Source organism: Nannobrachium achirus, assembly GCF_963921795.1.
Source record: "Nannobrachium achirus genome assembly, chromosome: 19".
In the NCBI taxonomy this organism is placed as follows: Eukaryota; Metazoa; Chordata; class Actinopteri; order Myctophiformes; family Myctophidae; genus Nannobrachium; species Nannobrachium achirus.
In genome coordinates, this window is record NC_137826.1 from 29,831,856 (window position 1) to 29,858,712 (window position 26,857).

A 26,857-nucleotide genomic window follows, 5' to 3' on the forward strand; every position below is an offset into this window, starting at 1 on the left:
GCGTGCGTGCGTGCGTGTGTGTCCTACAATAGGATAGTCATATTGCCTTCAATATGACATTGCGTTCATAAGTAAATATTATAAAAGCCTAGCTTCCTACATTATTCTCTTTTCATTCCATAAAACATTTTATAGGCCTATATCTACTCCTCAAAACACAGATCTCCGCCAGGCCTGCTTGCATATGGCTGTGGGCTGTGTGTGCATGGGTGAAGCCACCAGGACACAAAGAAGCTATGGAGGAAATAGAGTTCAATCAGCTTGTATGACAGACTTTTCACTTTTGATTGGATTTTATGTTGAAAATATATGCAGTTTTTCTAAGAAACAGGTCCCGACCACAATGTTATGGCACTAATTACATGCAGGTAAACAATATGGGCTATGATAACCATCTGTCATTACATGATATAAAGGGCATACAGCTGCCTGTTAGTACCAAAATTTGGGGTGCAGGTTATCTGTGGTGGGGTTTCATGTGTTCTGTCCAGCAGCAGAGATTAGCTGCAGGTCAGAGACAGACAAACAAGCAGACACACAGATGGACAGGGACAAAAACAAAATGCCGCCTTCTGGCCATTCCGGACTGGCAGAGATAAAGAAGAAAAACTGTGCCCCCCATATCAGTTGTGGCCCTAAACAAATACATATAGAGCATTTTCATGAACACACAATATTATCAGTATAGCATGCAATAAAAACTGAGTCTAAAAAGTGAGACAGAGTTGTAATTGTTTACATGTATTAATTAATAGCCTTCGAAAAACAGGGGAAAAAAGTTATGTCTTAGGGGGAACTTAAATTGAACCTCAGGGGTTGAGTGCTCAGAAAAGCTTGAACCCCAGTCCCCTATAGGCATTGTGTTACCAGGGGCCTGGTCAGCAATAACATAAAATAGTATTGATAAACATTTTCCACCATTTATATATTGAGATTATTGACTACTATATCTGAGTCTAAATCAATTGGTCCAGATGAGAATAAGCTATCCAGATGTGAGGAGTGTGCTGTGTGGCAGCAGCCCGAGCCAGGCACCACACCACACACCCCGGTGGGAGGAAGTCTCAATTCGTGTAGGCTGTTAGGATTTGCAAAAGTTTCAAGTGGCCGCAGGGTAACCTTGAACGAAACAAGACGCACATCCAATGAGCTTTCCCAAACACACACCCCTCAAAAGACACATGCATAAAGTCCACACTCAGAAGGCAGAATAAGACTCAACACACAGGTGGAGGATGGGAATGGGTCATGACCAGGAGGAGTTTGCACTGAGTGGGATTAGAGCTGCAGTGTTGTAGAAGGCTAGAATATAGGCTACTGTGTTTGGGATTACCCGCTCATTTTGATCTGCGGCTCTCTCATCGATTTCTTTGTCAGTTTGCATTTTCCTTGTGTTGTGGGTCATTTTTGCATTCTCTCCTGAATGCAAACATCGTCATGTTTATCAGGACAGCCTTTCTCCTCTATTTTGTAGCCTCACTCCCGAAAACCATTCATTGCATGGAAAGTGAGCTCTGCTTTCCACTTAGACTGGATAACCAAAATTATGAGAAGGGGGATTTTGACAACGCTGCGGATATCTTCAAGGGAAGCTGTGTTCTGAAATTACATGCGTTCCAGCAGGATTTAGTGCTCGAGTTACATCAAGATTCAAATTTTCTTGCTCCATCTGTCTCTGCGCAAGACACAGTCTTGGTTAACGATGTTGCCACTGATCTGAGCCGGTGTTTTTATTCAGGCTATGTAAACTCAGACCAATATTCATACGCAGCATTGAGCGTGTGCAAGGGGGTGCAAGGCGCATTTGGTTACCAACAGTGGGAATATTTCATCAGACCGGTCCAAAATGACACCAGCGCGGTGGACGGGAGCGCACACATAATCCAGCGCCGGATCAAAAGTAACCTCAATGCCAACTCAACCTCCAGGTGCGCAGTGGACAGTGGCATAAATCCCGAGGTTGCGCGGTCCTTGGAGAAATATAAGCACCTCAAAAACAATGACAATGTGACTGAAACGCTGCTGAAAGGCATGGGGAGATCAAAACGATTCGCATCTATTCCCAGATACGTGGAGACGCTTGTGGTCGCCGATGAAGCCATGGCTGAGTTCCATGGAGATGACCTAAAACATTACCTATTGACCTTGATGTCCGTGGCAGCTAAACTCTACAAACATCCCAGTATTCTTAACTCCATAAGTATCGTAGTCGTGAAGTTCGTGGTGCTAAGCGAGGTTGAAAAGGGACCCAAGGTGTCTGGCAACGCAGCAATGACACTGAGGAACTTTTGCACTTGGCAGAAAAAGATGAACAAGTATAATGACAAGCATCCAGAGTACTGGGATACAGCTATCCTGTTCACTAAGCAGGTAAGCAGGGGTGTCGCACCAAATTCTGGGCCCTGGGTACAAGGAAGGATTCACTTCAATTATTTTGTGCTCTATAGCTGCAAGCTTGTAGATCTGCTATTTGTGAAAAGAAAAAAAAACGTTTCTATGTCAGTAGTGCTCAAACTGTTTCATGCCAAAAATATGCATATATTTATGCATATTATATAATATAATATGCATATTCGCTTAAAAGCAGCGCACTGTGAGCTTGTATATCTACAATGTTTTCAGTGGTTAAAGTATATAAAATAATGAAGGCCCCTCCACCTTAGCCTGGGGCCAGGCTAGATACTAATGCATCTAGCTAACTAACTGCAGTATCTATCCCTACCTTGTTTTAACATGGCTGGGATGTCTAGCTCCAGCTAGGCTACCTCCACCTTGGGCCCTAGTAACACCCCCCCCCCCCCCCCCCTTGTGACGCCCCTGCAGGTAAGGGTAGGCTTTGGATCAATGTGAGATTGTCTACAGTGAAGATGTTTATCTGGACAGTATCTAGTTAAATACCTTGCTGTCAGAAATACTGGCCTATACTATACTGAAAACCTCAGATGCAACTACAAATTGACTAATAGTTTTCAAGGTCACAGATGGCAATGTCCTGAAAAAACATGTATTCTAAAGATTCTTAGAGGGGTAATTTAAGAAAACACTGTTATTTTGTGTACCTTTAGATATTTGACCCATGCATGACAAGCAGGTGCAAGACAAAATCACTGTTATTGGTCATTGATCAATGTACAACTCTATGATAAATGATCATCCATTAGCCTTTTGTCCTCTGGCCTAGATTTCATTCAACTGTAACAGGGGAGTTTACAGCTGGAGAACCAGCTGATACAGCTCACAGGTTTATTAACTCTTCTGTACCTGGATTAAGAGGTTGTTCCAACTTCCATGGTTCAGGAAGCTGTTAGAGCTGGCAAGCATAAAAGGAACAGCTGCAGATGCACTTATTGGAGTTTCAGAGATTTCTCCAGTCAAAATGTAAGACTAAAATATAACAGGATGACTTTTTGGGTCATCAAACTTATTACACATTATTACACATTACATACAAACATCAAATCACACAGCTAATTGTGTAGCACGGTGTGTTATCTAATCTGTATCCAACTTTTTGAGTGTCACTGCCCTGAGGGATGCTCTAGTAGGAAGTCTTACTTCTCTCAACCTTCCCATTCTTCCTCCAGCTGTGGGCTTTCCAGGCCGTCCCACCTCCTTGCCTGCTCCCTATTAAACAGACCCCTGAGGGAGGTGGGGGGGGGGGGAAGGGGGGGGGGGGGGGAATCCTACATGCATGTTAGTGATGTCCTCTCCCTCTCTGTGTCTCTGCCTCATCTGTTGTTGGCTGTCTTCAACTAGCCACTCCAGAGCAGAATGTCTTCACAGCTGCATTAGTTCTGCAGTCTTGCCTCTCTCTCTGGCACGTGCACACATAGACATCAAAGGGGGCTTGAGCCCCTGCCCTTTTACCCATCTGTAAAAAGTGCCCTCTCCAGACCATGAATGCAGTTTTTACTATGGTGAAAGAAATGCAAATGACCCGCTTTCCATGCCATACCTGAAGGCAGCATTCAAGATAATTGCCCTGTCCAAACTTTCCTGATATTGAAAGAATTGCCCTCTCTTTAGACATCCATGCTTGCCTTTTTCATGCTTAGTTTAGTGTGGTCTGCTATTTTCTATATTTTCACCAAAAGGCACTTTTAGATATTTCAGCCCCTGCTTCTCTAAAATTATCTGCACGTCCCTGCTCTCTCTACACCACATTCTTCAGTTTTCTCCTCTGGTTGGCAGGTTGTTGTTGTATTTCCTGTTCATGTTCCCAAATTCTCCCAAGCCACATTTATTTTACTCATGACACCTCAGATTGTTTGTCTAGAAAATGACGTGAATATAAACATAGCTGGACCCATTTCCTTCAAGGGATTAGTAAAGGCCGTTTTAGCTGATATAAAAAAAATGGGTGTTAATACCAATCTTTAGGGTCACATGGAGCAGTGTGGATGTTGTGGTCAGTTTACAGGCAGTGAGTCATGACTTGTTGCGGTATGAATCAGTCTGACACCTGGCAGCTGTTATTCACGTGATGGTTATTTTTAATAGAATTATTGGCCTAGCCTCTTTCAACATTGTAGGTTTGTCAGTATAAGAATACAGCTTTGCTGTGGAACGTAAACTCTCATGAAGTGTGTGAGTTTTCCAAATGGGCATGGTAAACAAAAGATTCTGTCAAAAGCAGTACTACTTTCTACTTTGTGTGTGAAAACAGTTTCTGGATGTTTATGGGGAAAATGAATATGAGGACTGTGAAAGTTAACCGGTTAAGTCCCATAGACTTTGTCGTGTGACAAATAGCTCAAAATTGCGATCTACAAGCTTATAACACATCGTGACCAGGAGGGTTGTTGCCTGGATTATTCATGAAGCATTCCCGGAACAGAAAGATCCCATGATCGGCCGCTAGTTGCGCTGTTTTCCCCCCGCGAGGTACCAAAAAGAATATTTCTCCATTGGACCCCAGTCATTTCCCCCTTTGATTTTCTAACCTTAATAAACATCGTCATAAATACTTTATGGTTCCTGTCGCTAGTAAAAAACTGCCTTTCAATCACCATGATATGTGTTTTGTGCAATATGGTCCCATTTACCGGTATGTTAAAATTGATGATAAAGTTGCAGGGGAGCGTTTACAACTAAACTGATACCAGCCGGCTGTGTTCTTCTTCGTGTGCTTTATTTCGGGAGGCTCAACACCACATTCTCCCATGTATCCCTGCGGTTCCACGTGACCGTTGGCAGCCAATAGCATTCCTTATGATTCCTTGGGTACCATTAAAACAATGATGGCGACAACCATACAAGGGACAAAAAAGCGTCATTTTCACAGCATAGAAAGCAATGGCTTCGCACCGTCCATGTTTTTTTACAGTCTATGATCGTGACACAGATCTGCTATTTCTTTCCACTATTAATGAAAAAATCACACTCGTGTGAACTGAGCGGTGGTGTGTGTGTGTGTGTGTGTGTGTGTGTGTGTGTGTGTGTGTGTGTGTGTGCAACAGCGCCCCTCCCTTAACATGTGTGGTCAGAAAAGGTTACTGCAGGCTACAGACAGACAGACAGACACGGAGACAGACAGACAGACAGACCCACACACACGGCCACGTATAGGAGCGTTGTGACCACCGCTCAAAAACAGAAAAGAAAACGAAGACTGAACATTTGCCTAACAGATGGATGCCAGGGTTAATGCTGTTAACAACAGGGGCACAACAAACACACAAGTAATGGAACATTAGATGGTGACACAGATGTGAGGGAAAAGAAAAGTGGCTTTTGGGTGTAAGCTGAGTGTCTGTTCTGTCCCAGCTATAATGTGACACTGTAAGCACACCATCATCCACATTGTGAAAGGAATGACCAGTTCCTGTCTTAAAAAAAAAGAAACGGAAAAAACAACAACAACTGCAACAGAAAACAGCAGACCAAGGAAGACACTCCACCCCAAACTTTTAAAATCAGTCTCATGATTGTGTAGACCAAGCCGCTTTGAGCTTTGGCCTATAACTCTTGACCCTTAGTTTGTATAATAAAAAAACATGTTTCCCTGGATTCCTTGGATCGTTCCCACATAGGGAACACCCATTTTTGGCTAAATCGACTTTCCCTTTTCCAAAACTCACATGAATCGGTACACATTATCTCTGGAGACAAACTAGCCCCATATAGAACCTCACCCTCCGCTGCATACTGTTGTGCTCCGAGATGAGGTCCTACGGGGATATCACAGGGCTGCAGTAGAATGCCTCCACGCCGAGGTAGATCACCCTTTTCCCAAAATGTTGTCCAAAAAGTAAAGGTAGTTCCACGCTCCCAGAGTATGATTTTCCATCCATCAGTATATAAAACATACACGGCGGCATGAAACAACAGCTTAAATTGCTAGTTTTGTCAGCCAGTGTCATGTTTTTGATTTTTGAATTTGCATAGACGCCCAACAAAGCTGGTTGCACCACATGGATTCTAACCCACAATCTCTGTGGTGGTGGGTCAGGGACTTTACCACTGCGCCACCCGAGCGCCCTTTCATGATGTTCACTAACACTGGAAATTGACAGGACAGGCTGAATACAATCCTGTGAAAATACTTAATAAACAACTGCATTTTTTTATTTAGCCTACACATTATATATCTAGTATTGGACACAATGATCTCATTAAAATAATGAGTGGAGCATTATTTGTGAAATAAAACACTCAGAAGCAGTACTCCAAAACAGACATTCTCCTATCTACGATAGGTGTTGCATTTTTTTATTTAGCCTACACATTATATATCTAGTATTGGACACAATGATCTCATTAAAATAATGAGTGGAGCATTATTTGTGAAATAAAACACTCAGAAGCAGTACTCCAAAACAGACATTCTCCTATCTACGATAGGTGTTGCATGCACACCTTCCAGTCCCATGGTATCAATATTGAACATGGATTAATTAGATACTGCAATCATCAAACCTTTGAGAAAAACCTGTCCTTTGTCAGGTTTGACCTCACCTGTGATGTGTTGTTGATTGAACATATGCTGATCATAGTTTTCTATGCAGATTCATGATGTGATGACAGAGTTTTAGTCAGTGGTATTGTTTTTGTATGCAGTGGTTTTCTAATCTGACTTACATTAGTCAGAGGCACAACCTCTGTCTACTGTTTACCAGCCCACAGTGTAATTTGTAGTTTTTATGAAGACCAACTCGGCTTTGTCCTCAGGCAGTTATGGTTTCCTTTAAACTCGGCAGCTTGTGCGATTGTTCTATGAAGTTTGTTGCACATTTATTTTCTTAACTAAGCTACACAATATGTGCATTGTATGCGAATAGCCTTTCTTTCTCCAAAGCATTAGTAGCCATAAACCTGGCACATTTATATTTCCCCAGACGGAGGTGGCTGGTGGTAATACTTTAACTCTATTCGTTTCTTATTAATGTACACAACAGACCTGGGCTTAAGAGAAAAATAGAACACAACTAAACATTTCCAGATGTCATAAACTTGTGATATTGGTGTTGCAGAGGCATTGTCCAGTAGTCCACATAACATTTGTTGTATTGTTACTGCTCAAGGACTCAATTAATTATTCGTTTTGAAAAGACTCAAAGCCCTAGTATAAAGCCACTGTCAAACTCACCAATACAGGGTCCACCATTACGTGCATACTTAACTGTGCACAAAATGTATAGAAATCCACAGTGGTGCTTTACTTTGCTGAGAGATATTTAACAGACATCTTTTGTATCAAATGGCAACATCAACACCAAAAGAAAAAGATAGATGACAGATGTGGGAAGTAGGTCATTGCAGAGAACAAACTCATTGACATGGCTGTTCCTTTCTTTTTGGTTTTTTTAGTCAATAAATGGTCCTGCATACGTCATCTGCACACATGAACACATCTGGACTGGATTTTCACTGGCCAGCAACTGTGCTTTATACTGTAAATAATTTGTCATAGTACTTTAGGTCTTCACTTTGCATGGTGCCTTAAATGTGTGATCAAGAGGAACAAATCATCTTGGGGTTTGAGTGATTTAGTGTTGAAGTGAGATTGAGAAAATCTGTGTGTTCTCCTCAGTGGCTAGCCGTTACTGTCCTGTGTCTGGGGCTAGAGGCACAGTTCTGTTTAGGGATTGAGACAGAAGGGCGTTGCAGCATGGTGGTTACTCCAACAGTTGTCAGTGAGCCCTGTGATTAGGAGGTGCAGTCAACTGCTCCAAATGCATACACACTAAATTTGTGTTTAAATCGTTGTGTTTAAAACGTTGCGGTGGAGAAATAGGTCATTTGGAAACATCTCTCTCGGTGTGGAAATGTTATGATTGGAGACAGTTACATTACCTCATATTAGAAGGTGAGCCCAAACATACTTGTCCACTAAAAATAATTACGGACTGGGTGGCAAAGTGCCTGGCCCTAGCACCATAAAAGAGTTTCACAATCAATTATCACGCCGCTCTTAAGAGCAGCAAGCACACCGCTCTAAGTGCAGCAAGCATGGGAAGTCAACATTGTGATTAGTTGAGCAGAGGTTTTGATGCAGAATAGCAGTACAGTATATATGTTTCGTCCCCTCTCCAGGACCTATGTGGAGCCTCCACCTGTGACACTCTGGGCATGGCTGATGTCGGCACCATGTGTGATCCCAAAAGGAGTTGTTCTGTGATTGAAGATGACGGTCTGCCTTCTGCCTTCACTACTGCTCATGAGCTTGGTGAGTGCAGTCATTCAACACTATCATACAGCACATATCTACGATGCTCTCGTGGACTTACAGGTAGAGTGGCTATCTGGGAGTTGGACCCTTGGCTCACCCAGTGTAGTGTGTGTTTCACTTACCGTAGTTTAGTTTAGTTGAACTGTAAATAACCCACAAATCGCAAATCATACACTTGGATAAAATTAATATTTTGGATAAAACACAATAAAGGTCCAGGACAGGTCTTATTTCGATTTCGGTCCTCTCACAAACAACAAAAAAGGGACAATCCACAAAACAAGAAATCACACATTGACAACAATGAAAGAAACAAAACTAGAATAGATCAAACAAAACATAAAATAAAATAAATGTAACTATAATTATACTGTATATTAATAACCGTTCCAACAGGCAATATTTAAATATTTAAACAGTAACAGCTCCCCCTGTGTGCTCACCTGAGCCATCTGAGCTGCAGTCTGCTGGGCAAATGCACAAAAAGAAATTCCCCTACTCCGGGAACCAGTAAATACTCCTTTTCCCCAATGTACTGATAATCATAATCCCATCTATTCTAATCATGTAGTTTGTGGAAAGTGTCCGTTCGGTGTTGAAAGACATGGTGTCTGACAACCCCGTCCTGTCCATCTGCTTTTCCTCGGCAGGCCATGTGTTCAACATGCCACACGACAACGTGAAGGCCTGTGAGGATGTGTTTGGGAAGCTTCAGGACAACCACATGATGTCCCCCACGCTTATTCAGATCAACCGCACCACTCCCTGGTCCCCTTGTAGTGCTGCCATCATCACAGACTTTCTAGACAGTGGACACGGTGAGTCATCGACCTCTGCACAAGTAAATAAATACTCAGTGTTAATTCATCTATTACGGGTCCATTTTGTTACGTTTGCACACTCAGAGTTAAGTGAACTCTGCAAAGATGTTAGGACATAACCAAGACAGACCCACCTCCACTGATTTCGATAAATCAAACTTTATTGTCACATTTACTGTAAAAATATTTACAATTAAAAGAGTGGGTGAAATTCTTCTTAGTGTTAGCTCTCAACATTGCATTGTTTCCTGTATTTGTGTCATTCCCCTTTAGAAGACCAGAAGCAGGTCATGAGTCACTCTCTTAAAAAAATAAAAGATTAATATGGACATTTGCAACCATGTAGAAGAAGCAAAAACAAATAAAGTAGAAAATAAAGAAACATACTATAACAAAAGGGACAAAAAACTAAAACAAAGAAACAACATGGAAATAACAAGGCGATGCGTTATTCAAACGAAGAAAAGTACAGTTCAGACAAGAGTCTACTCAGTTCACATTTACTGTAGACTGTGTCCCCAGTGTGCGCTTCCCTTTTTAACAGGTAGCTGTCCACTTTGTTAATAAGTCTGAAATAGAGCTTTTCCAGAGCTGCTACCTGACCAAGTTGACTAAACCAAACATTCACGGAGGGGGCAGAAGGAGTTCTCCACTCACATATATTACGTTTACGTTCCAAGATTAGTGTCGTTTGAACCCGTCATAGGGTGACAGCACGGCAAGGGAAATAGGGTCACCCAAAACGCACACATTTGGGGAGAATGGTATCTCTCATCCCAAGATACGCTCAATGTGATTGTGAATCTTCCCGCAATAAATGCGTATTAAAGGGCAGTCAAATTAGTTCATGTAATTCGGTAGGGGTCCAATAAACTCCATTCAAGATCTTGAATTGAACGAGCCTGGTTTAAAGTTTTCTGGACATTTTTAGAAGCCGATTCCACTCAACCTCCGTGAATGAGACACCCAGATCAGCCTCTCATGTCAGTCTGAGAGCAGAGGCTGTTTTTTTTATTTGAGTGCTCTAAAAGAAAAGATTAATACGAGAAGCTTTATGACCTTTTCCGAAAATCCCCAGTTATGCGTTAGATTATCGTCACTCGGGGGAGGAGCAGAAGTTGATCCAAATGTTTGTGCTAATAAATCTCTTAATTGCCATGAAGAAAGTGAACGTGAGCACAGATTATGACTGATACTTTTCAGTCAATGAAGAACATTCTGGACCTGTTCTTCATAAGGCTGACAAATAAAGAAGGAAATTATCCTTGTGCGAGACCTGTCTGTGTCAGTCTCACACTCGTGAGATCTAGCAAAACTGGTAATAGGACTTTAGCGAGAACTGGGGTGACAGCACCCACTTAGGAAGGAGTATTATACCTGTTCATACATGGCTGGCTTAGAATGAACTTGAATGACCTATTGACCTTGCATTGACATTACCATTTTTCAAAGTATTAATTTTCTCAGAGCTGTCTGTTTCTTAATAATCAATTGAAATAATGTGATCAAGAGCGTTGTTCATCCTTTCATTAGTACATACACTATACCGTACATACTACATCAGTGCCTAAAATGTGACATCTGTGTAACCTGCTGCACGATAGTTTACATTTCCTCAAAGAATATAGTGGAGAAGGACCGAGGTATCTGTAGAAATGCATTCTGTGGGTTGCAGAAGGATTGCCAAGCAGTGCAAACCACTGGACCTGGCCTCAGAACCCTGCTAACTTTTATTTAAATCTGTTCTGCATCTGTCCCAAATTAGAGGGCTTGTTCCAGGGAGAGCCACCACAGTGGTTTGGACAGCGAGGTGCAGTGCCCAACATTTCCCATGCAGGTTTACTCAAAATAGAAGGACTGTCTGCTGTCTCTTTCAGAGAATCCTTCAGGAAAGAAAAACACACACTGATGCATTATATAAAACAGTGGTCTTCAACGTTTTCAGGTCAAGGACCCCTTAGTTTGGAGAGAGATGAAGCAGGGATCCCCACAATCTGTTCATAGATATAGTTTCATTGTTTGACAGCACGATCAACAGTGTATTTTGGATTCATGTTAATGTGTGTTTTCAGATATTTAACCACTTGAACGGTCAATACTTAATAAACTTGACCTTTCACTGTCTGCTCTTTTCCCCCTCCAAAGCTCTTTACCGAAAATAGCAGATCTACAAGCTCACAACACCTCGCAGCGCGAGGCGTTGTGAGCTTGTAGATCTGCTATTTTTGGCTAAAGTTCTCAGAATATAGACGCTAGGGTTCAAGTTGTTAATATAAGAAAGGGAGAAAAAACAAGTTCCTATCACACAAAGATTTGGAGGACCCCCTGTAGTAACTCTGAGGACCCCCTAGGGGTCCCGGACGCCCTATTGAAGACCCCTGATATAAAACACTTGATTTGACTGTCAGGACATTGTTCACGTCCAGCGAATGTTTTCTTATGTCATGAAATCAAGATTTAATATCATAAAGTGGCCTTTCCTTATAGAAGTAAAGCCGCAAATACTTAAAAAAGGAGTGGCTGTTTTGGGGAAAAGACATGTCACCACACTTTGCTGCAGTATGAGATGTTAGTTTTTGCAACAAACTTTCTGCCAGTGCACATAAACCACCAATAAACACAGGCATGGTCTGATGATTTGTCATTAGAGTGGGAGAGCAGAGTTTGTTTTCATTTCATTCTGCTTGCTGTGTGTTCATTTTCCTTTTCATTTTCTATCACACATTTGACAGCACACTGACTTGTGCTGCCTCCTGCCAAACCAATACACAACAACAAAATAAGTAGGTTACAGTATAATGAGCTGAAAGAAAGCAACAGCAAGGAAAACCACTTATTTCTGAAGTGCGAATTCCCCTTAAGGGTGAGAAGAAGTTGGGAGTTCTAAGTGTTAAAATACCACCACCTACAACCCCGCTCTTTCTCTGATGCTGGTCTTTCATGTTTCCCCAAACACCTGCTCGTCAAACCCTAACCACTATATTAGGCTGTTCCTGGAAAGGACTGTGTCTCTTTTATTGTAATGTTAACCCTTGCACCTCAAAACCTCAAACACAAGACTGGTGACTGTCACCCAACAAGAGAGGAGTTAAACAAGAGAGCTTGGGGGTGCATTTAGACTGATTGATGTTTCTCCATTCTGTTTGGTATACTGAACCTGCAGAACTTTACTATTATACTAATAATAACTAATAATAACTTATTTTTTATTATTACATTTTATTACACATTACATCACGTTACACGGTGTTGCTGATGTTTAATTCGGACCCCCAAAAACACACATTACACTGACACAAAATACCGTTGTCTAAACGTACAATGACATTAAAGGTCTGGGACTGAAGGCAATCAACTTCACTGATCTCAGACAGTTTAATAGCAAAACTCTCAGTGTTGCTGTATGCTTTGGTTATTTAACTTAACAAAGTATACATTATATTGGACAATAGTCACACTTAGTCTCTACTATCCAGGTGAGTGTTTGCTGGACCAGCCACAGAAGCCCTTGGCCCTGCCTGATATTCTGCCCGGAGTTGCATACAGCCTTGAACGTCAGTGTGAGCTGGCGTTCGGAGACGGTTCAAAGCCTTGCCCCTTCATGCAGCCACCGTGTGGCCGTCTGTGGTGCACAGGAAAAAACAATGGCCAACTGGTGTGCCAGACGCGACACTTCCCCTGGGCAGACGGTACAAACTGTGGGGACGGCCAGGTCTGCATCAGGGGGGTCTGTTCTGACAAGCAGGGGGTCTATGATGCTAGGGTAAGCTTTATAACTTCGAAATGTCTGTGCATGTATGCACACACGCACGCAAGCATACACATGTTCATACGCCTGCTTCAAGTTCAACCACATGCACACACACACACACACACACACACACACACACACACACACACACACACACACACACACACACACACACACACACACACACACACACACACACACAGTTATCAGGTATCAACTAAAACCTATCATATCGTTCCAAAAGCTGTCTGAGTGGTGTAAAATGTGTCACCTGTATGAAAATAGTGTAATGAAGCAAGGCCTATACTGTATCACCCCACTGTTCCCTGTCTCCCTACCTTAGGTGGATGGGCGTTGGGGGAAGTGGGGTTCGTTTGGATCCTGCTCACGCACATGTGGAGGAGGTGTACAGTTGGCCAAAAGGGAGTGCAATAACCCAGTTCCATCAAACGGGGGTAAATACTGCCAAGGGGTGCGGGTCAAATACCGATCGTGCAACCTAAACCCCTGCCCTGACACAGGTACGAGTTGCTGAAAACAGACAAGTATGTTATGTTTCACCCCTGGGGGGTTGTTTCACCTCCTGACCTCCTGCACCTTCCTTTCACCGCTGTGTTTGCAGGTAAGAGCTACCGCGAGGAGCAATGTGAGGTCTTCAACGGCTACAACCTCAACACCAATCGTCTCACTCCCTCCGTGGAGTGGGTACCAAAGTACTCTGGCGTGTCCCACGAGGATAAGTGTAAGCTCATCTGCCGGGCCAACGGAACCGGGTATTTCTACGTCCTGGCACCCAAGGTGAGCAGGTCCACCGAAGCTGTCTTTGCGTATGCGTTTTGTAAATAAGTTGCACCCATGAATTAAGCTTGAATGTCGTTGCTGTCGGATGGAAACCTTGTGTCTCCAAAAACGATTTCTTTGCAGGAAATCCGTGTTTCAATGGATCCAATGTAGTTATTATTTGGTCATAAGCTATCATTAATACGTTTTATTGGTTCAATATTTATTAAACCCACTTCTACTTTCACTTTCAAAATGTTTCAAATAGTTGTACAAGCTCACAATGCGTTGTAAAAGCTGAACGATAACTTAACTTAAGTCGTCCTTGGAGGTGAAAGTGTTTGGAGATACTGTATGTGGTTCTGCCCGACAGCAACGGTACGTCAGCGTTGATCAAATTCATTACTTGGTTAGTTTGCCCCCAAGTTCTATCGTTGAAGTTAATATTCATATTAATCTATTTCAGACATACAGTAGTCTTGTGGAATTCATTCATTAATTAATTTTCATCTATAAGAACCTCATACAGACGTAGAGAATTTAGGAATGGAGAACGATACTGAAGCCAAGTACATGCAGTACTTGTACATCATCTGTCAGCCCCCGGGATCAGTGAAAAAGAGGAGAGCTAGACAGGAATGAAGAGGGGGAGGAGAGAGGGCTTATCTCTGTGTAGAGTGAGCCTGAGCAGGCATTGCATGCATAGAATCAACCCACGGTCCCCTTTTCACACCATTATGTCATCTGGAGAGAGCTGATAGGATACTATTCACTGGCCATTATATTCTATGCAGTTTATCATACTGTAGATCTTACTGTATGACATGCTTTCATTTGGGCCTCTTGCTCTCTTCTATTATTTATGGCATGTGGTGGGAGTGTGGTATGAGGATGTCAGGCTCAACATGCTCAATTACATGTGCATGTTTAGCTAACTTATCCAATTCTGCTTTGTCACGTGCTTTGTCACGCCCTGACATAAAATAGATATAAAGTAGTATAGCATCACTGTCGGGCAGAAACCTCGTATCTCCAAGTTTCAAGTTTGTACGTTTTTTTCACCAAGTAAAGCCCTGCTTCATCATTCAAGGCTGTCGCACAAAAGTAGTGAAAACAGTTCTATTTTCACTAGTTTAGTTCATTTTTTAAATGATAAATACAAAACGAACGGTCTTGGACATACAAGGTTTCCACCCGACAATGACGATAGAATGGTTTGAAGCCCACTACAGTGCTGTGTGTGTACTGTTCAGTAATTACACACAGCCACCTACTTTACTGACCACTTTGCACCTACGTTACCAACCTCACAAAGCAGCAACTTGTTGTGAGGTTGTAGCTCTGCAATGTTCGGCATGCGACGCCACAGTGCGGAAAACAATGAATCAGACTTTACTGCTATGATTACCAGAAGCAACACATCTTCATATCAAACAAACGCATCATGACCATGTTTTCAAAAACTGTCTAATTGCGGACCAAATATAGAGACAGGGTCGTCAATTGGGTATGGCAGGGGTATGCAGCTGCCATACCCTGGGTCCAGGGGAGAAAATAAAAGTTACGTTTTAAATATAAATCCATGAATGTCTTTTTTGTCTTTCTGTGCTGGTTATTAGTCTATGTTGTTAAATTACAGTAAAATAAAGTGCAAAATTTAACAAAATGGTCACTTTAACAAGGTATTATAATTATATTCTCCACACTTGTATTCTCCCCATCTTGTCAAAATGGTATATCCCCAGGTTCCACAGGTCAGCTGCACAGGTACAATTCATTATTGTTAATTGTGGCACGTTTACTAACATGCCAAGTTTAGCTGCACTTGAACAACCATTCCAGGCTGCCATATCCAGCCCAAGAAACCGTAGAAACGGGGGGAAAAATAGAATGTACTTCTTAAAATAAATGTATCATGCTTGTTGCTAAGGTATGGCAACATGACTGGTGTCTTGCACGCGCGCCTTCGTGCGCGTGCAAGACACCAGTCATGTTACCATACCGTAGCTTTTTCTGAACTGACGCCACTGTGTAGAGACAACACAGGTCATGTTCACAAAGTATAGAGTGTTAATAAAAGTACATTTGTGTACTAAAGGTGGTGGATGGGACATCCTGCTCTCCAGACTCGCCGGGGGTGTGTGTCCAAGGGAAGTGCATCAAAGCTGGCTGCGATGGGAAACTGGGCTCCAATAAGAAGTTTAACAAGTGTGGAATCTGTGGAGGTGACACCAAGGGCTGTAAGAAGGTGTCCGGCCTCTTCACCAGACCTATGTAAGTGAATCCCTCACTTTGTTGAGATGCAATAGACCAGGGGTCTTAGCAGAATGCTTCTCAGTGGTGTAAATCTAGGGCAGGGGTGGGCAACTTTGATGCTGGAGAGGGCCACTATATTTTCCTACACACTCCAGAGGGCTACAATGCCTATACAGTCAAGAATAGCAGATCTACAAGCTCAAAACGCGTTTTGAGCTTGTAGATCTGCTATTTTTGCTATTTTATTTATTAAAATCCTGAAAAGTAATTTTCAAATGCATGTACAGGTTCTTATGTTACGTATGTTACTTCTTAATTTATGAACTTAAATACAAATGTATTGGACATAAAACAAAGACTAGTAGTGGGCTATTAGTCATCAAGATACTAATATACAGTAGACTGAAATAATTAAAGCTGGTCATGTTAGCACGTTTGGAATTCTAACAGCTGAAACCAATAATATATCAGTATTCCTGCGGGCCGCATTAAGTGAAGATGAGGGCCGCATGTGGCCCCCGGGCCGCCAGTTGCCCATGTATGATCTGGGGGATGCAGACACAGCATTGTTGGGTCGGGCCATGGGCACCCTCTGACGTTGCCAGAACTTGCCACACACTTGATGAATTACTCTGAATATACTGTATGGGACAATCTATTTTTAACCTTCACTTTCATCACCATATAAGTTGAAATCATAATGAAATCTTTCGCATTAAAGAGCCAGAAGAAAGTAATTTTGTCCTTTTCGATGAGCATGGGTACTGATGCTACTCTTTAGAAATAATTAAATCATAGAATGAACATCAAATGAATGGATAATTCAGTAATTAACAGCATCACTGTCGGTGTGAATGCACCTGAATACTGTATGTTTTGTCACGCAGAAACGGCTACAACTTTGTGGTCATGTTGCCAGTGGGTGCCGCCAACATCGACATTCGTCAGCGGGGCTACAAAAGCATGGTGAGAGACGACAACTACCTAGCGGTGAAGAACAGCTACGGAGAGTACCTGCTGAACGGGAACTACGTGGTGTCTGCAGTGGAGCGGGACATCATCGTGAAGAACAGCCTGCTGCGCTACAGTGGCACAGCGGGCGTCTCGGAGACTCTGCAGGCCGTCAAGCCCCTGGGAGAGTTCCTGACAGTGGAGGTGCTGTCGGTGGGCAAGATGACCCCGCCTCGCATCCGCTACTCCTTCTACCTGGCCCGCGAAAGCAAGGAGGACAAGACTCTGAGAAAGGAGGGCCGCGCGCGCTCCTCTAACAGCGTCCTGGCTGAGGACGGCGTCAAGGAAACGGGCGAGGAAGACATCCTGAAGAAGCCCGCCTTCAGCAAGGACAGGCTTGAACCTGGGAAGTGGATATCCACTGGGTGGGACCAGTGCTCCGTGACCTGCGGTACAAACGGCATCCAGAGGAGGATGGTGCAGTGTCTGCAGCCGGACGGGAAGCCGGGGTTAGACTGCGATCCGGCAAAAAGGCTGTCAGCCACGAGGGCTTGCGGAGACCCGTGTCCTGAGTGGAATATCGGCCAGTGGACGCCCTGTTCCAGAACCTGTGGGAAGGGCTTCAAGAGGCGGCCATTGCGCTGCAGCACGCAAACTGGACTGCTGCTCCCCAGGGACCATTGCACTGGCACTCGCAAACCACAGGAGCTGGACTTCTGTAACCTAAGGCCTTGCTAGTGACTAAGACCTCTGACCATGTACTGTAGTAACCCCTTTTGATTGGACCAACAGGAAAACCACCACCTACCAATAAGATTCACACACTGAAATCTGTCCGTTTGAGGCAAGTGTTTCCATTTGCAACATGGGGGCTGGTGAAAGAGCCTGGACGAGCACTTGCTTGGAAGAGCAGAGATGATAACACACACACAGGGAGTAAAAGTTGCAGGTCCCTCGATGCAATTACTCTCACTAGACAGCACATACCATTGAATGCAGATTTCTAGTTTGACTCGGGTTGTGCAAGATCAGTGCAGCGTTATATTAAGGAACTTGAGAGCAGGCTGACCATTCAATTGTTAATTAAAAAAGAAAGATGTTGGGGAAAGGAAAACAGAATTGACAGTATTTAACAACTCAAAAAAATATAATTTCCTTGATATGGCAAGATCTTTTTAAATGATAATTTAAATTTAACCACTTTAAGCCTGGTGGTGGTTTCAACAATTTTAAAAAGAGTGAAAATAACAATTCTACAAGCTCTACGCCCCCATTGTGAGCTTGTAGATTGTCTAGTTTCCCTATTTTTGATCCGGGGAGTTGGTTTTAAAGGAAACAGTGAAAATAGGTTGTGCTGAAAGTCGACAATGAAAATGTCACTGCTGAATATCCATGGTGCCTCTTGAAATCTCTAAATACTCAAATGAACACAGCATGTATTCTATAATACACATAGCAGTGTTTTCCTTGCTGTAGAGGTCACCGATTTTTTATTCATACTTTCTGCACTGCTGCTACCCCATGTTTTCTTTCTTCTTTGTATCGATCCAAATGAGGTCAGGGACTAGGGGAGAGAGAGAGCTACTACAGCATCAAACATTTCACTCCAAGAATTTTAACATGAGCGTTATAATTTTTTAACAATAACAAAATGGTACAATGGACCCTTGTGTTTCTTCTCTTGTACAGTACTCTCCAAATGAGGGAGAAATCACCTGTGCTGTGTAGATGGTGACTTTCTGCAGACGTTGCTCTGAAACAGTCATGGAAACAGTTAAAAATAGAAATCTGAAATCACACTGGTGGCTTTCGAACAAGCTGGACACAAAACAGGGCAGGAAACACTGACTGCTCCAGTGGCTTGCAGTGTGTCAGCTGGCATGCTAGCTATAGCTCACAGAGTGATGTCAACAGGCTACACCCCATGTTGGACTGCTCAGCTAAGATATGACTCCATCTGTAATGTGATTCTTTGTGACTCTTTTGACACATTCAACCGCTGTCTTTAGGCTCTTTTCGACCACGAAAGGTAACCCAGAACCTTCCATCACCTGAAACTTTACAGAACCTGTCAAGTTCCGTGATAGTTTTTTTGTTTACGTTGCCATTATAACCAGAACTAACCAGAAAGAGCGCACAACACACTGCATCGCAACGCAGCTCTTTTCTTTTCTTGTAGATTTCAGTTATTTTTTTAAATGTTTATGTTCTGGGTTCCAAGAACTCAGCGTTAGTAGTAGTACCAATGTACCTCCTGAGCAGGTCCCAAATTAGGTTCCGAGAACCTTATCTGAAACCAAGCCGTAGTGTATATGGAAATAAACCCAGAACCTGTGAAATACTTCACAGTTTTCTTAGTTCTTGTAGTCGAAAAGATCCAATAGCTTCTCTTCTTTTGGTGCCTGCATCATTTGACCAGAATGATCGTCTCCTCGGTTCATAATGTTCAGCCAGGGCTGCAGTTCCATTAAGCTGTGCTTGTCAGGCACAGTCGACAGAGATCATTTATTACCGATGAAACGATAAAGTGGAGGGGGGAATTGGCAAGGTTGTACAGAATGTGTGTTTCACTGGACCACCTCGTTCATGGCCCCACAGCCTGAGCCAAACTGTTCTTTCTGCACACTTGGTGAAATCCCTGTAATCCATTATATTCTTGTTTTGGTTCTTAATGGGGCCACATTGTGCAACTAAAAGATAGTTCCTGTATTACTTGGAATATTTTTCATCAGCTTTTGCACTTTGTACAGCAAAAGAATCCAATGACCAGCACGGGCTGCCTTGTATACCATGTATACATTCAATCAGCTGTGTGCAAATAAGCAATGTAAATACTTTTTTCATATTTTTGTCTACGCTGGCATTTGCAGTTGTCTTTGGTATATTTATTCCAAATAAAATAATAAATGAACAAAATGAATTGATACAGTGTGTCTGGACTTTTTTATGAGGATATGCCATGATAATATTATATTATTCAAATGAATTCTATGCGTATTCAGCATTCCTTGGCTTAAGAGAAATGAAAGAAAAATAAATAAAACAATTATAAAATCTTGGCACAAAGGTGATATGATTTGTCAGCATGTGTTGGTTTTGCAGCGTTCCAGTCTTTATTTCTCCATGCTTTCAATCAAACTTTCAAAGTTATCTAAACAGTTTAGAAGTAGGTCAAAAAAAAATGCACCTGCAACTATGTCCCAGCCCCCTTTTTTTTCATCCCCAAATTTTCTGTTACAAGTTCTTCTGTGCAAGTGTGTGCAATGTTGAGGCACAAATCCAACACGAGTCAGCACAGTATGACAGCTCTGTGAGCACAGATAAGAAGTACTTACTTGGAGGTATTTTCTAAAACCAACAGTCAGTGGTGGCAGAAATAACAGAAGTAAAAAGTAAAAGTCTTGAATTCAAAATTTGACATGAGTAAAAGTACAAAAGTATTGCATAAAATATAATTACAGTACCACAGTGAAAGCACAAAAAAATCTGATCTACATGCTCACGACGCGTCGCATCGTGACACATTGTGAGTTGGACATCATCTATTTTCAAATAGACTTAAGTGTGAAATAGGGCTTAATTGGTTAATGTATGTTTTAATAAGCTAAATCTACAAAGTAACATTGGATTACCTTACAAAGTAACAAAGTAAAGTTTTCAAATACTGTATGTAGTGGAGTAAAAATGCAATATTTGCCTTAGTTGGAGTGGAGTAGAAGATTTAAGTACAGTACTAGTAAATGTACTAGCTACTTTACGCCACTGCAAACGGCAGACACTGACATGTCAGTGACAAGGACTTGTCTGACCTACATAAGAGTCGAATGAGGCAAACCTGGAATAAAGGCAGGCAGTGATAGTGTTTATTTGCTCCCCAAGTTGGCTTGTGCTCAGGCTCATGGTGGTATCTAGTTGCAGGCCTGATAGATTTCAGAATGCCAGACTCCTTATCAAGACGAACGTTTTGGCTCCTTTCACATTATGTTTTTGATCCAGAGAAATAAATCTGATACTTCTGTGAGGCCCAGTTACCGCTACATGCAAACTTTAAACTTAATTAAATTAAATGTTCTCAGTCCCAAAACAGTGTTCAGCCTTCCTAATATACAAAGCGTGCATGTCTCTTGAACTCCTTACTGTACCCCATAGTAACTGCCAACTGGCTCCACCACTACAGAAACAGTTTTGCCTTTAAAGGAGAAGACCTTCTTTACTAAGATCCCTGATACCATCCTGGTGCATTAATCACATGCCTCTTCTTTGTCTCCTTCATACAATAGGCTGCAACAACATGTAATTTTGGATCCCTGAGGTTTGTGCCCAAATCATGATGATTGAAATTGACGAATGATATGCACTGGAAAAAGACAATCTACAAGCTCACAATGTGTCAAGGATGCAACAAATGGTGAGTTTATAGATCGGCTATTTTCAGTGCAATTTTTAAGCCCGTCATACTGAGCATAAATTAGGCATAAGAGGATGAGAGGATGGAATGAGAAGAGGCCAAACCGTTGGAACAGAGGGACATTTTGACCTCATTAGAGAATCCATGTTTCCTGTTTAAAGGAACTGTTTAAAGGAACTGACCCACAGATCCAGATTTTCCTCCCTTATTTACACCCCCGCCTCCTCGCCAAAAAACCCTTAGCCTTAATTGTCGAAACCACCGAAAAATAGTCAACAGCTGAGGGCTTTCTGGAGATAATTAGGGTCAGGAAGCCAAAGACTAGATTGTGGGTTCTTCTGTCTGATCAATGGCAGATTCCTGTTTTTGTGGTTCTTGCTGAGTCAGATCGTCTGTGGGCCACGAAAAACCATTTGAAAGATGTTCAAAACGCTGAAAGAAGCACTTTGTGTGAAGTTGATGGGATGCTGAGTGGGTACAATGTCACTGCAGGACCCAATGGGCGTCCTCATTAATGCACTACAGCTCTGAGGAGGTCTGCTGACTGTGCAGCAGGAACACGATCAGTCTGCAAACAACACTGATGACAGATTCCCGGCTGACTTCCTCCAAACTGATTCATCAAAGTGGGGCTGTGTGGTCTAATAAGTTCACAATGTAAACATGTGACCTCCTTTATTATTATTATGTTTTCTTTTCCACTTAAACCCTTTAGTCTAGACTTTGCAAAATGGACCTGAGTTCGCTCTGTACACACTAAAAACTGCTGGGTAGATTCATCTACCCAAAATCTGGGTAAAAAATGGTTTACCCATTATGGGTTATTATAATGGTGATTGTATGTATAATGGGTTGTTTTGTACAGCTCATACATTACCCAACTGCTGGGTAAAATTGTTTTACTCAGTATTGGGTAGTTTTAAACTAAAGTTGGTCACCTGGTATGCAAAGCATGCTGGGAAAAGCATTTCTCAAGGTTTTCAGGGATATTTCTAAGCTTTTGGTAGCTAAAAATGCTAAATGTATCATATCCATGTGTCTGCCTTGGCAAGCTGACTGTCATATGTCAGAATTTCATTTGTCAGTATTTGAGACAAACCCCTAACCGTAACTGCTAGGCTGCTAGCTTATGCTTGAGCTCCCTCCCACTACTGTTCTGAAAGAGAAGAACTCATGATACATTTGATATTATTATGTTGATTTACTCTAAACTACTCTGATTATAGCTTTTCAACATTATTGCATATATTTACAATTATGTAACTTTATGTTGATATTGCTATACTTGGAACAAATTATCTGAGAAAAAAACCCTGAAACAAATTTTATCTTATGTTAATGTCAAATAATATTAGCATGGTCATTTACGATAAGTAAAATATACTACCCACATGTGGGTAAAATATATACTAAATAATACCAGAGCTGAGTAAAAAATTCTACCCAGGATGTGGTAGAATATTTTACTACGTGCTGGGTAGAAAGGACCTACCCATTTTTCTGTGTAAGATTTACTACTGTTGGGTAGGTCCAATAGTTACCCAGGGGTGGGTTATAATACAACCCAGATCGGGTTATTTTCAACCCATCCGTTTACTTTTTACCGTCTTCTCTACACCAAATCGCTTTGCCAAAAAACTACAAGCTAATGTTCCCCCAGAATATGGATGTTGGGGTTCATTCAAGTGGTTAATATTTGTTTCATCCAACTCTCATACCTTTGACCTGACATCTAACATTGTTTTTTTTTTTTTTTTTTTTTACATACTGGTCTGCTGTAGTGGACATACATTTACCTTTCTTTATTTTTCTGATTTGTATGGTATGCCTCTGCTGGATTAAGAGGGTCTGTCTCTCTCTCTCTTAGAGCTAATGGCAAACCTCTGGACCGATCAGCGCCAAACTTCATATGCACACTGCCAGTAGGCCAAAAATGGACGTCCATTATTTTCACATATGTTTTATAATGGAAGTCAAAGGGCTGAAACCTTGACCTAATTTGGAGATCTGTGACACTCCTGATCACGGCCCAAACACTATCAGATCACATCTAACGCATCAAAGGTTTTGTGACATGGGGACCCTCAGTTATCCTGTAACATTTAAATGTACGTATAAATGTTCATAATGAGGTCCTAGGGATATCTATGGGTAGTATATCAACACAAATATTGATATGCAGTACAGTAGAGCCACTGCAAAAGTAACACAATATTAGCTCAGTAATCTGGCACCACTCCAAGCCCTGAACACCTGTGATATGGAGATGTGTCCTTGACCTAGCTTGGTGGGCTTAATAGGAGAGGAAGCATACATAAAATGGGTCAGAGACATAGACAGGGCCCACATGGTGTGGATTTGATGTGGTTTGAACATATCTTGCACCTTAACCACTTAAGAGATTTAGTATAGATTTTGTATTCCTTTTTAAATTACAAACGTTTCCTTTTTTCTCTCACCTTTAATGACATGCCTGGTTGAAAGTCAAGACAATATTTAGTCAAATAAAAGGAAAATGGAACAATGAATGCACACAGTAGGAAGGCCAACAGTAAGAATTGCATTCAGGATTTAAAATCAAACCCAAGTTTGAAGTGAGCGGTGTTGCATGTGTGTGTGCGTACGCGCGTGCGTGCGTGCGTGCGTGCGTGCGTGCGTGCGTGTGTGTGTTTGTGCGTGTGTGTGTATGTGTGTGTGTGTGTGTGCGTGTGTGTGAGTGTGAGTGTGTGTGCATGCATGCATGTACATTTCAAGGTCACCCAGCGGTACTCAGGCTACATAAAGACACACAGACACGCATACACACACGGCCACGTATAGGAGGACGATGTGACCACCGCTCAAAAATGTAGGACAATCCCAGAAGAACAGTAATGCATGAACTGGCTTCACAATTTAGCCATTGTTTATAGTGTCGAGATAAAATATATGCAAGTCTAGACAGAATATAGACAACGTTTAGACAAAAATGTAGCAGTGTCAGTGTTCAAAACACAATACATTTGCCAGAATGCACAGTAATGCAGATGCTTGAAGGCAAAGAACTGTTGCTTCAGTGCAGCTGTATGAGAAATAATTTAATGTTTCATTTAAAGTCCCCCTCCACAGGCACGTCAACCATAGAGCATCAGAATTCTATCTGGGGTTTCATATCCATTTACTCTAATCAAGGTCTCAGAATGAAGAGAAAGATAAACTAGAACCATGTGTGTCTTTATGAGAGGGGATATGTTAAGTACGGAGTGGGGGGAGTGGTTTGGAGATCTTACATTTATTCTCTACGCTAGGCTATAATTTGGATCACAAAGGGGGGGAAAAACAAATGCCAAAATATGGCATTAATCATGTAGTTGTGATCAAAGTTTCAGAGTGTTTATATTCGGTAGAAGCAGAGCAGCTACTTTGACCACACATACTGTAGACAGTCAGAGATAGGTAGTTCTTTTTTAAATAGTAGTTCAAATACTTGTTTGTAATTTTGAATTTGGCTGTTACTGATTGGCTTATCCACCCTCAGAACAAATTCAACCAAATGATAGGCAGAGTAGGGCGGGTCTTAAGGCAAACTTCATATCACCTTGCCTCCACTATAGTGAATGAAGCCTTACTATGCAATAAAGATAGTTTACTTTTGTGATAACCAAATGACTGCATAATAACCCATACATGGTCAGACTAGTCTGATATGGGATTATTTGGGATGCTGTGTGTCTGTATCCTGGAGTCAGTATCCTGTTGTCAGTCCTGGTATCAATATCCTGGTGTCAGTACCTGCTCAGTATCCTGGCATCAATATCATGGTCCTGGTGTCAGTATCCTGGTCAGTATCCTGGTGTCAGTATCCTGGTGTCAGTATCCTGGTCAATATCCTGGCATCAATATCATGGTCCTGGTGTCAGTATCCAGCTCAGTATCCTGGTGCCAGGCCAGCTGGTATCAACATCCTGTTGTCAGTATAATGGTGTCAGTATCCTGGTGTCAGTATTGTGGTCATGTTTTATTGACATTGTCACAGCCAGACGGTTTTTGTGGTGTCAGTTAGCAATTAAGTGTATAATAATAATATATCTGATGCCTTGTTGATGATGTCACCTAGCGCTCCAAGATGTCCAGGACCACCATTGTCCACATATTGTGCTCAGTGGAAGCCCTTTGGAATTGGGCCAGAGCATTACAAGAGTTGGCTTCCTTCAAAATACAATCTGGATTTACGTTGCTCATGTTTCAGTGTTGTTTTGTACAATATAGCTTAGTATGGAGAAAATAGCAATTATATTCACAGGAGCTTAATTTGGATTAAATAACAATGCAGAACTCCGCTTTAACAGTTCTCCACTATTCTCAATATGATTGCTCTCAAATCAGCTTGCAAAATGAAGACAAAACGATCCCTCCCTCTCTCTGTCTTTCTCTCACTCTAGCTCTCTGCAATTGTGAATCTTGGGGTTAGATGTACACCTTTTTTTCAATAAGGAATGCTAAAAATTCAACAAACCATTTTAAGGAACCCGAGGGCCAAATGTTGAAATGTTTTCCCACATTTTGTAAAGTATCCGGCAAAAAAGATGTCAAGGTATCCCTTTAACCTTGGCCCAGATGAAAAATAGAGTGCTGTGCTGTTGCCTGTGTGTGTGTGTGCGTGCGTGCGTGCGTGCGCGCGTGCGTGCGTGCGTGCGTGAGAGAGAGAGAAAGAGAGAGGAAGAGAGGAAGAGAGAGAGAGAGAGAGAGAGAGAGCATGCGTACAGTATGTGCAAGCATGTGTGCATGTGTGCATGCATGTGTATTTGGAATGCTGCCACATCGGTCTGGCCCTGCAAATCCCCAAACACAATACTCAACAGGCAAAACAATCCCAAAGTGAGCAGTGAGAGGATGAAGTCATAGTTACGCTATACTTTCTACAATGTCTACAAAATCTTACGATTAAGGCTCTATTATTATATGTTTTCATGCTGTGTTAGATATAATAGTATGCAAAAGTCATTGTGTTAAGTGCAATGCTTACTGACAATGTGACACAATGAAAAAAAGGTTCTCATCCTTAAGCATTTAATCCTTAAATGAGTAGTTGAGAGTTCTAATTATAGGAGTTAATAAGTCATGATTTATAAACACGAGCAATCAAGGTTAGGATCCCACTAATCGAAACCGGCTGTGGCCAAACACTCTGAATCAAGCCTGGAAAATACATTACCAATGCTTCCATGCAAAAAGCAGAC

General features: G+C 41.9%; 1 protein-coding gene across 1 annotated transcript; it reads left to right on the forward strand.

The window, feature by feature from the left end:
* Positions 1-1,243: 1,243 nt before the first annotated feature.
* On the forward strand, positions 1,244-20,085 carry LOC308304978 (A disintegrin and metalloproteinase with thrombospondin motifs 15-like). Its single transcript, XM_080749602.1, has 8 exons — positions 1,244-2,370; positions 8,536-8,668; positions 9,322-9,489; positions 12,969-13,255; positions 13,587-13,764; positions 13,866-14,041; positions 16,122-16,297; positions 17,167-20,085. The coding sequence occupies exons 1-8, from the start codon at positions 1,438-1,440 to the stop codon at positions 17,966-17,968; spliced, it is 2,853 nt and encodes a 950-aa protein (XP_080605728.1). The 5' UTR covers positions 1,244-1,437; the 3' UTR covers positions 17,969-20,085.
* The last annotated feature ends 6,772 nt before the right edge of the window (positions 20,086-26,857 follow it).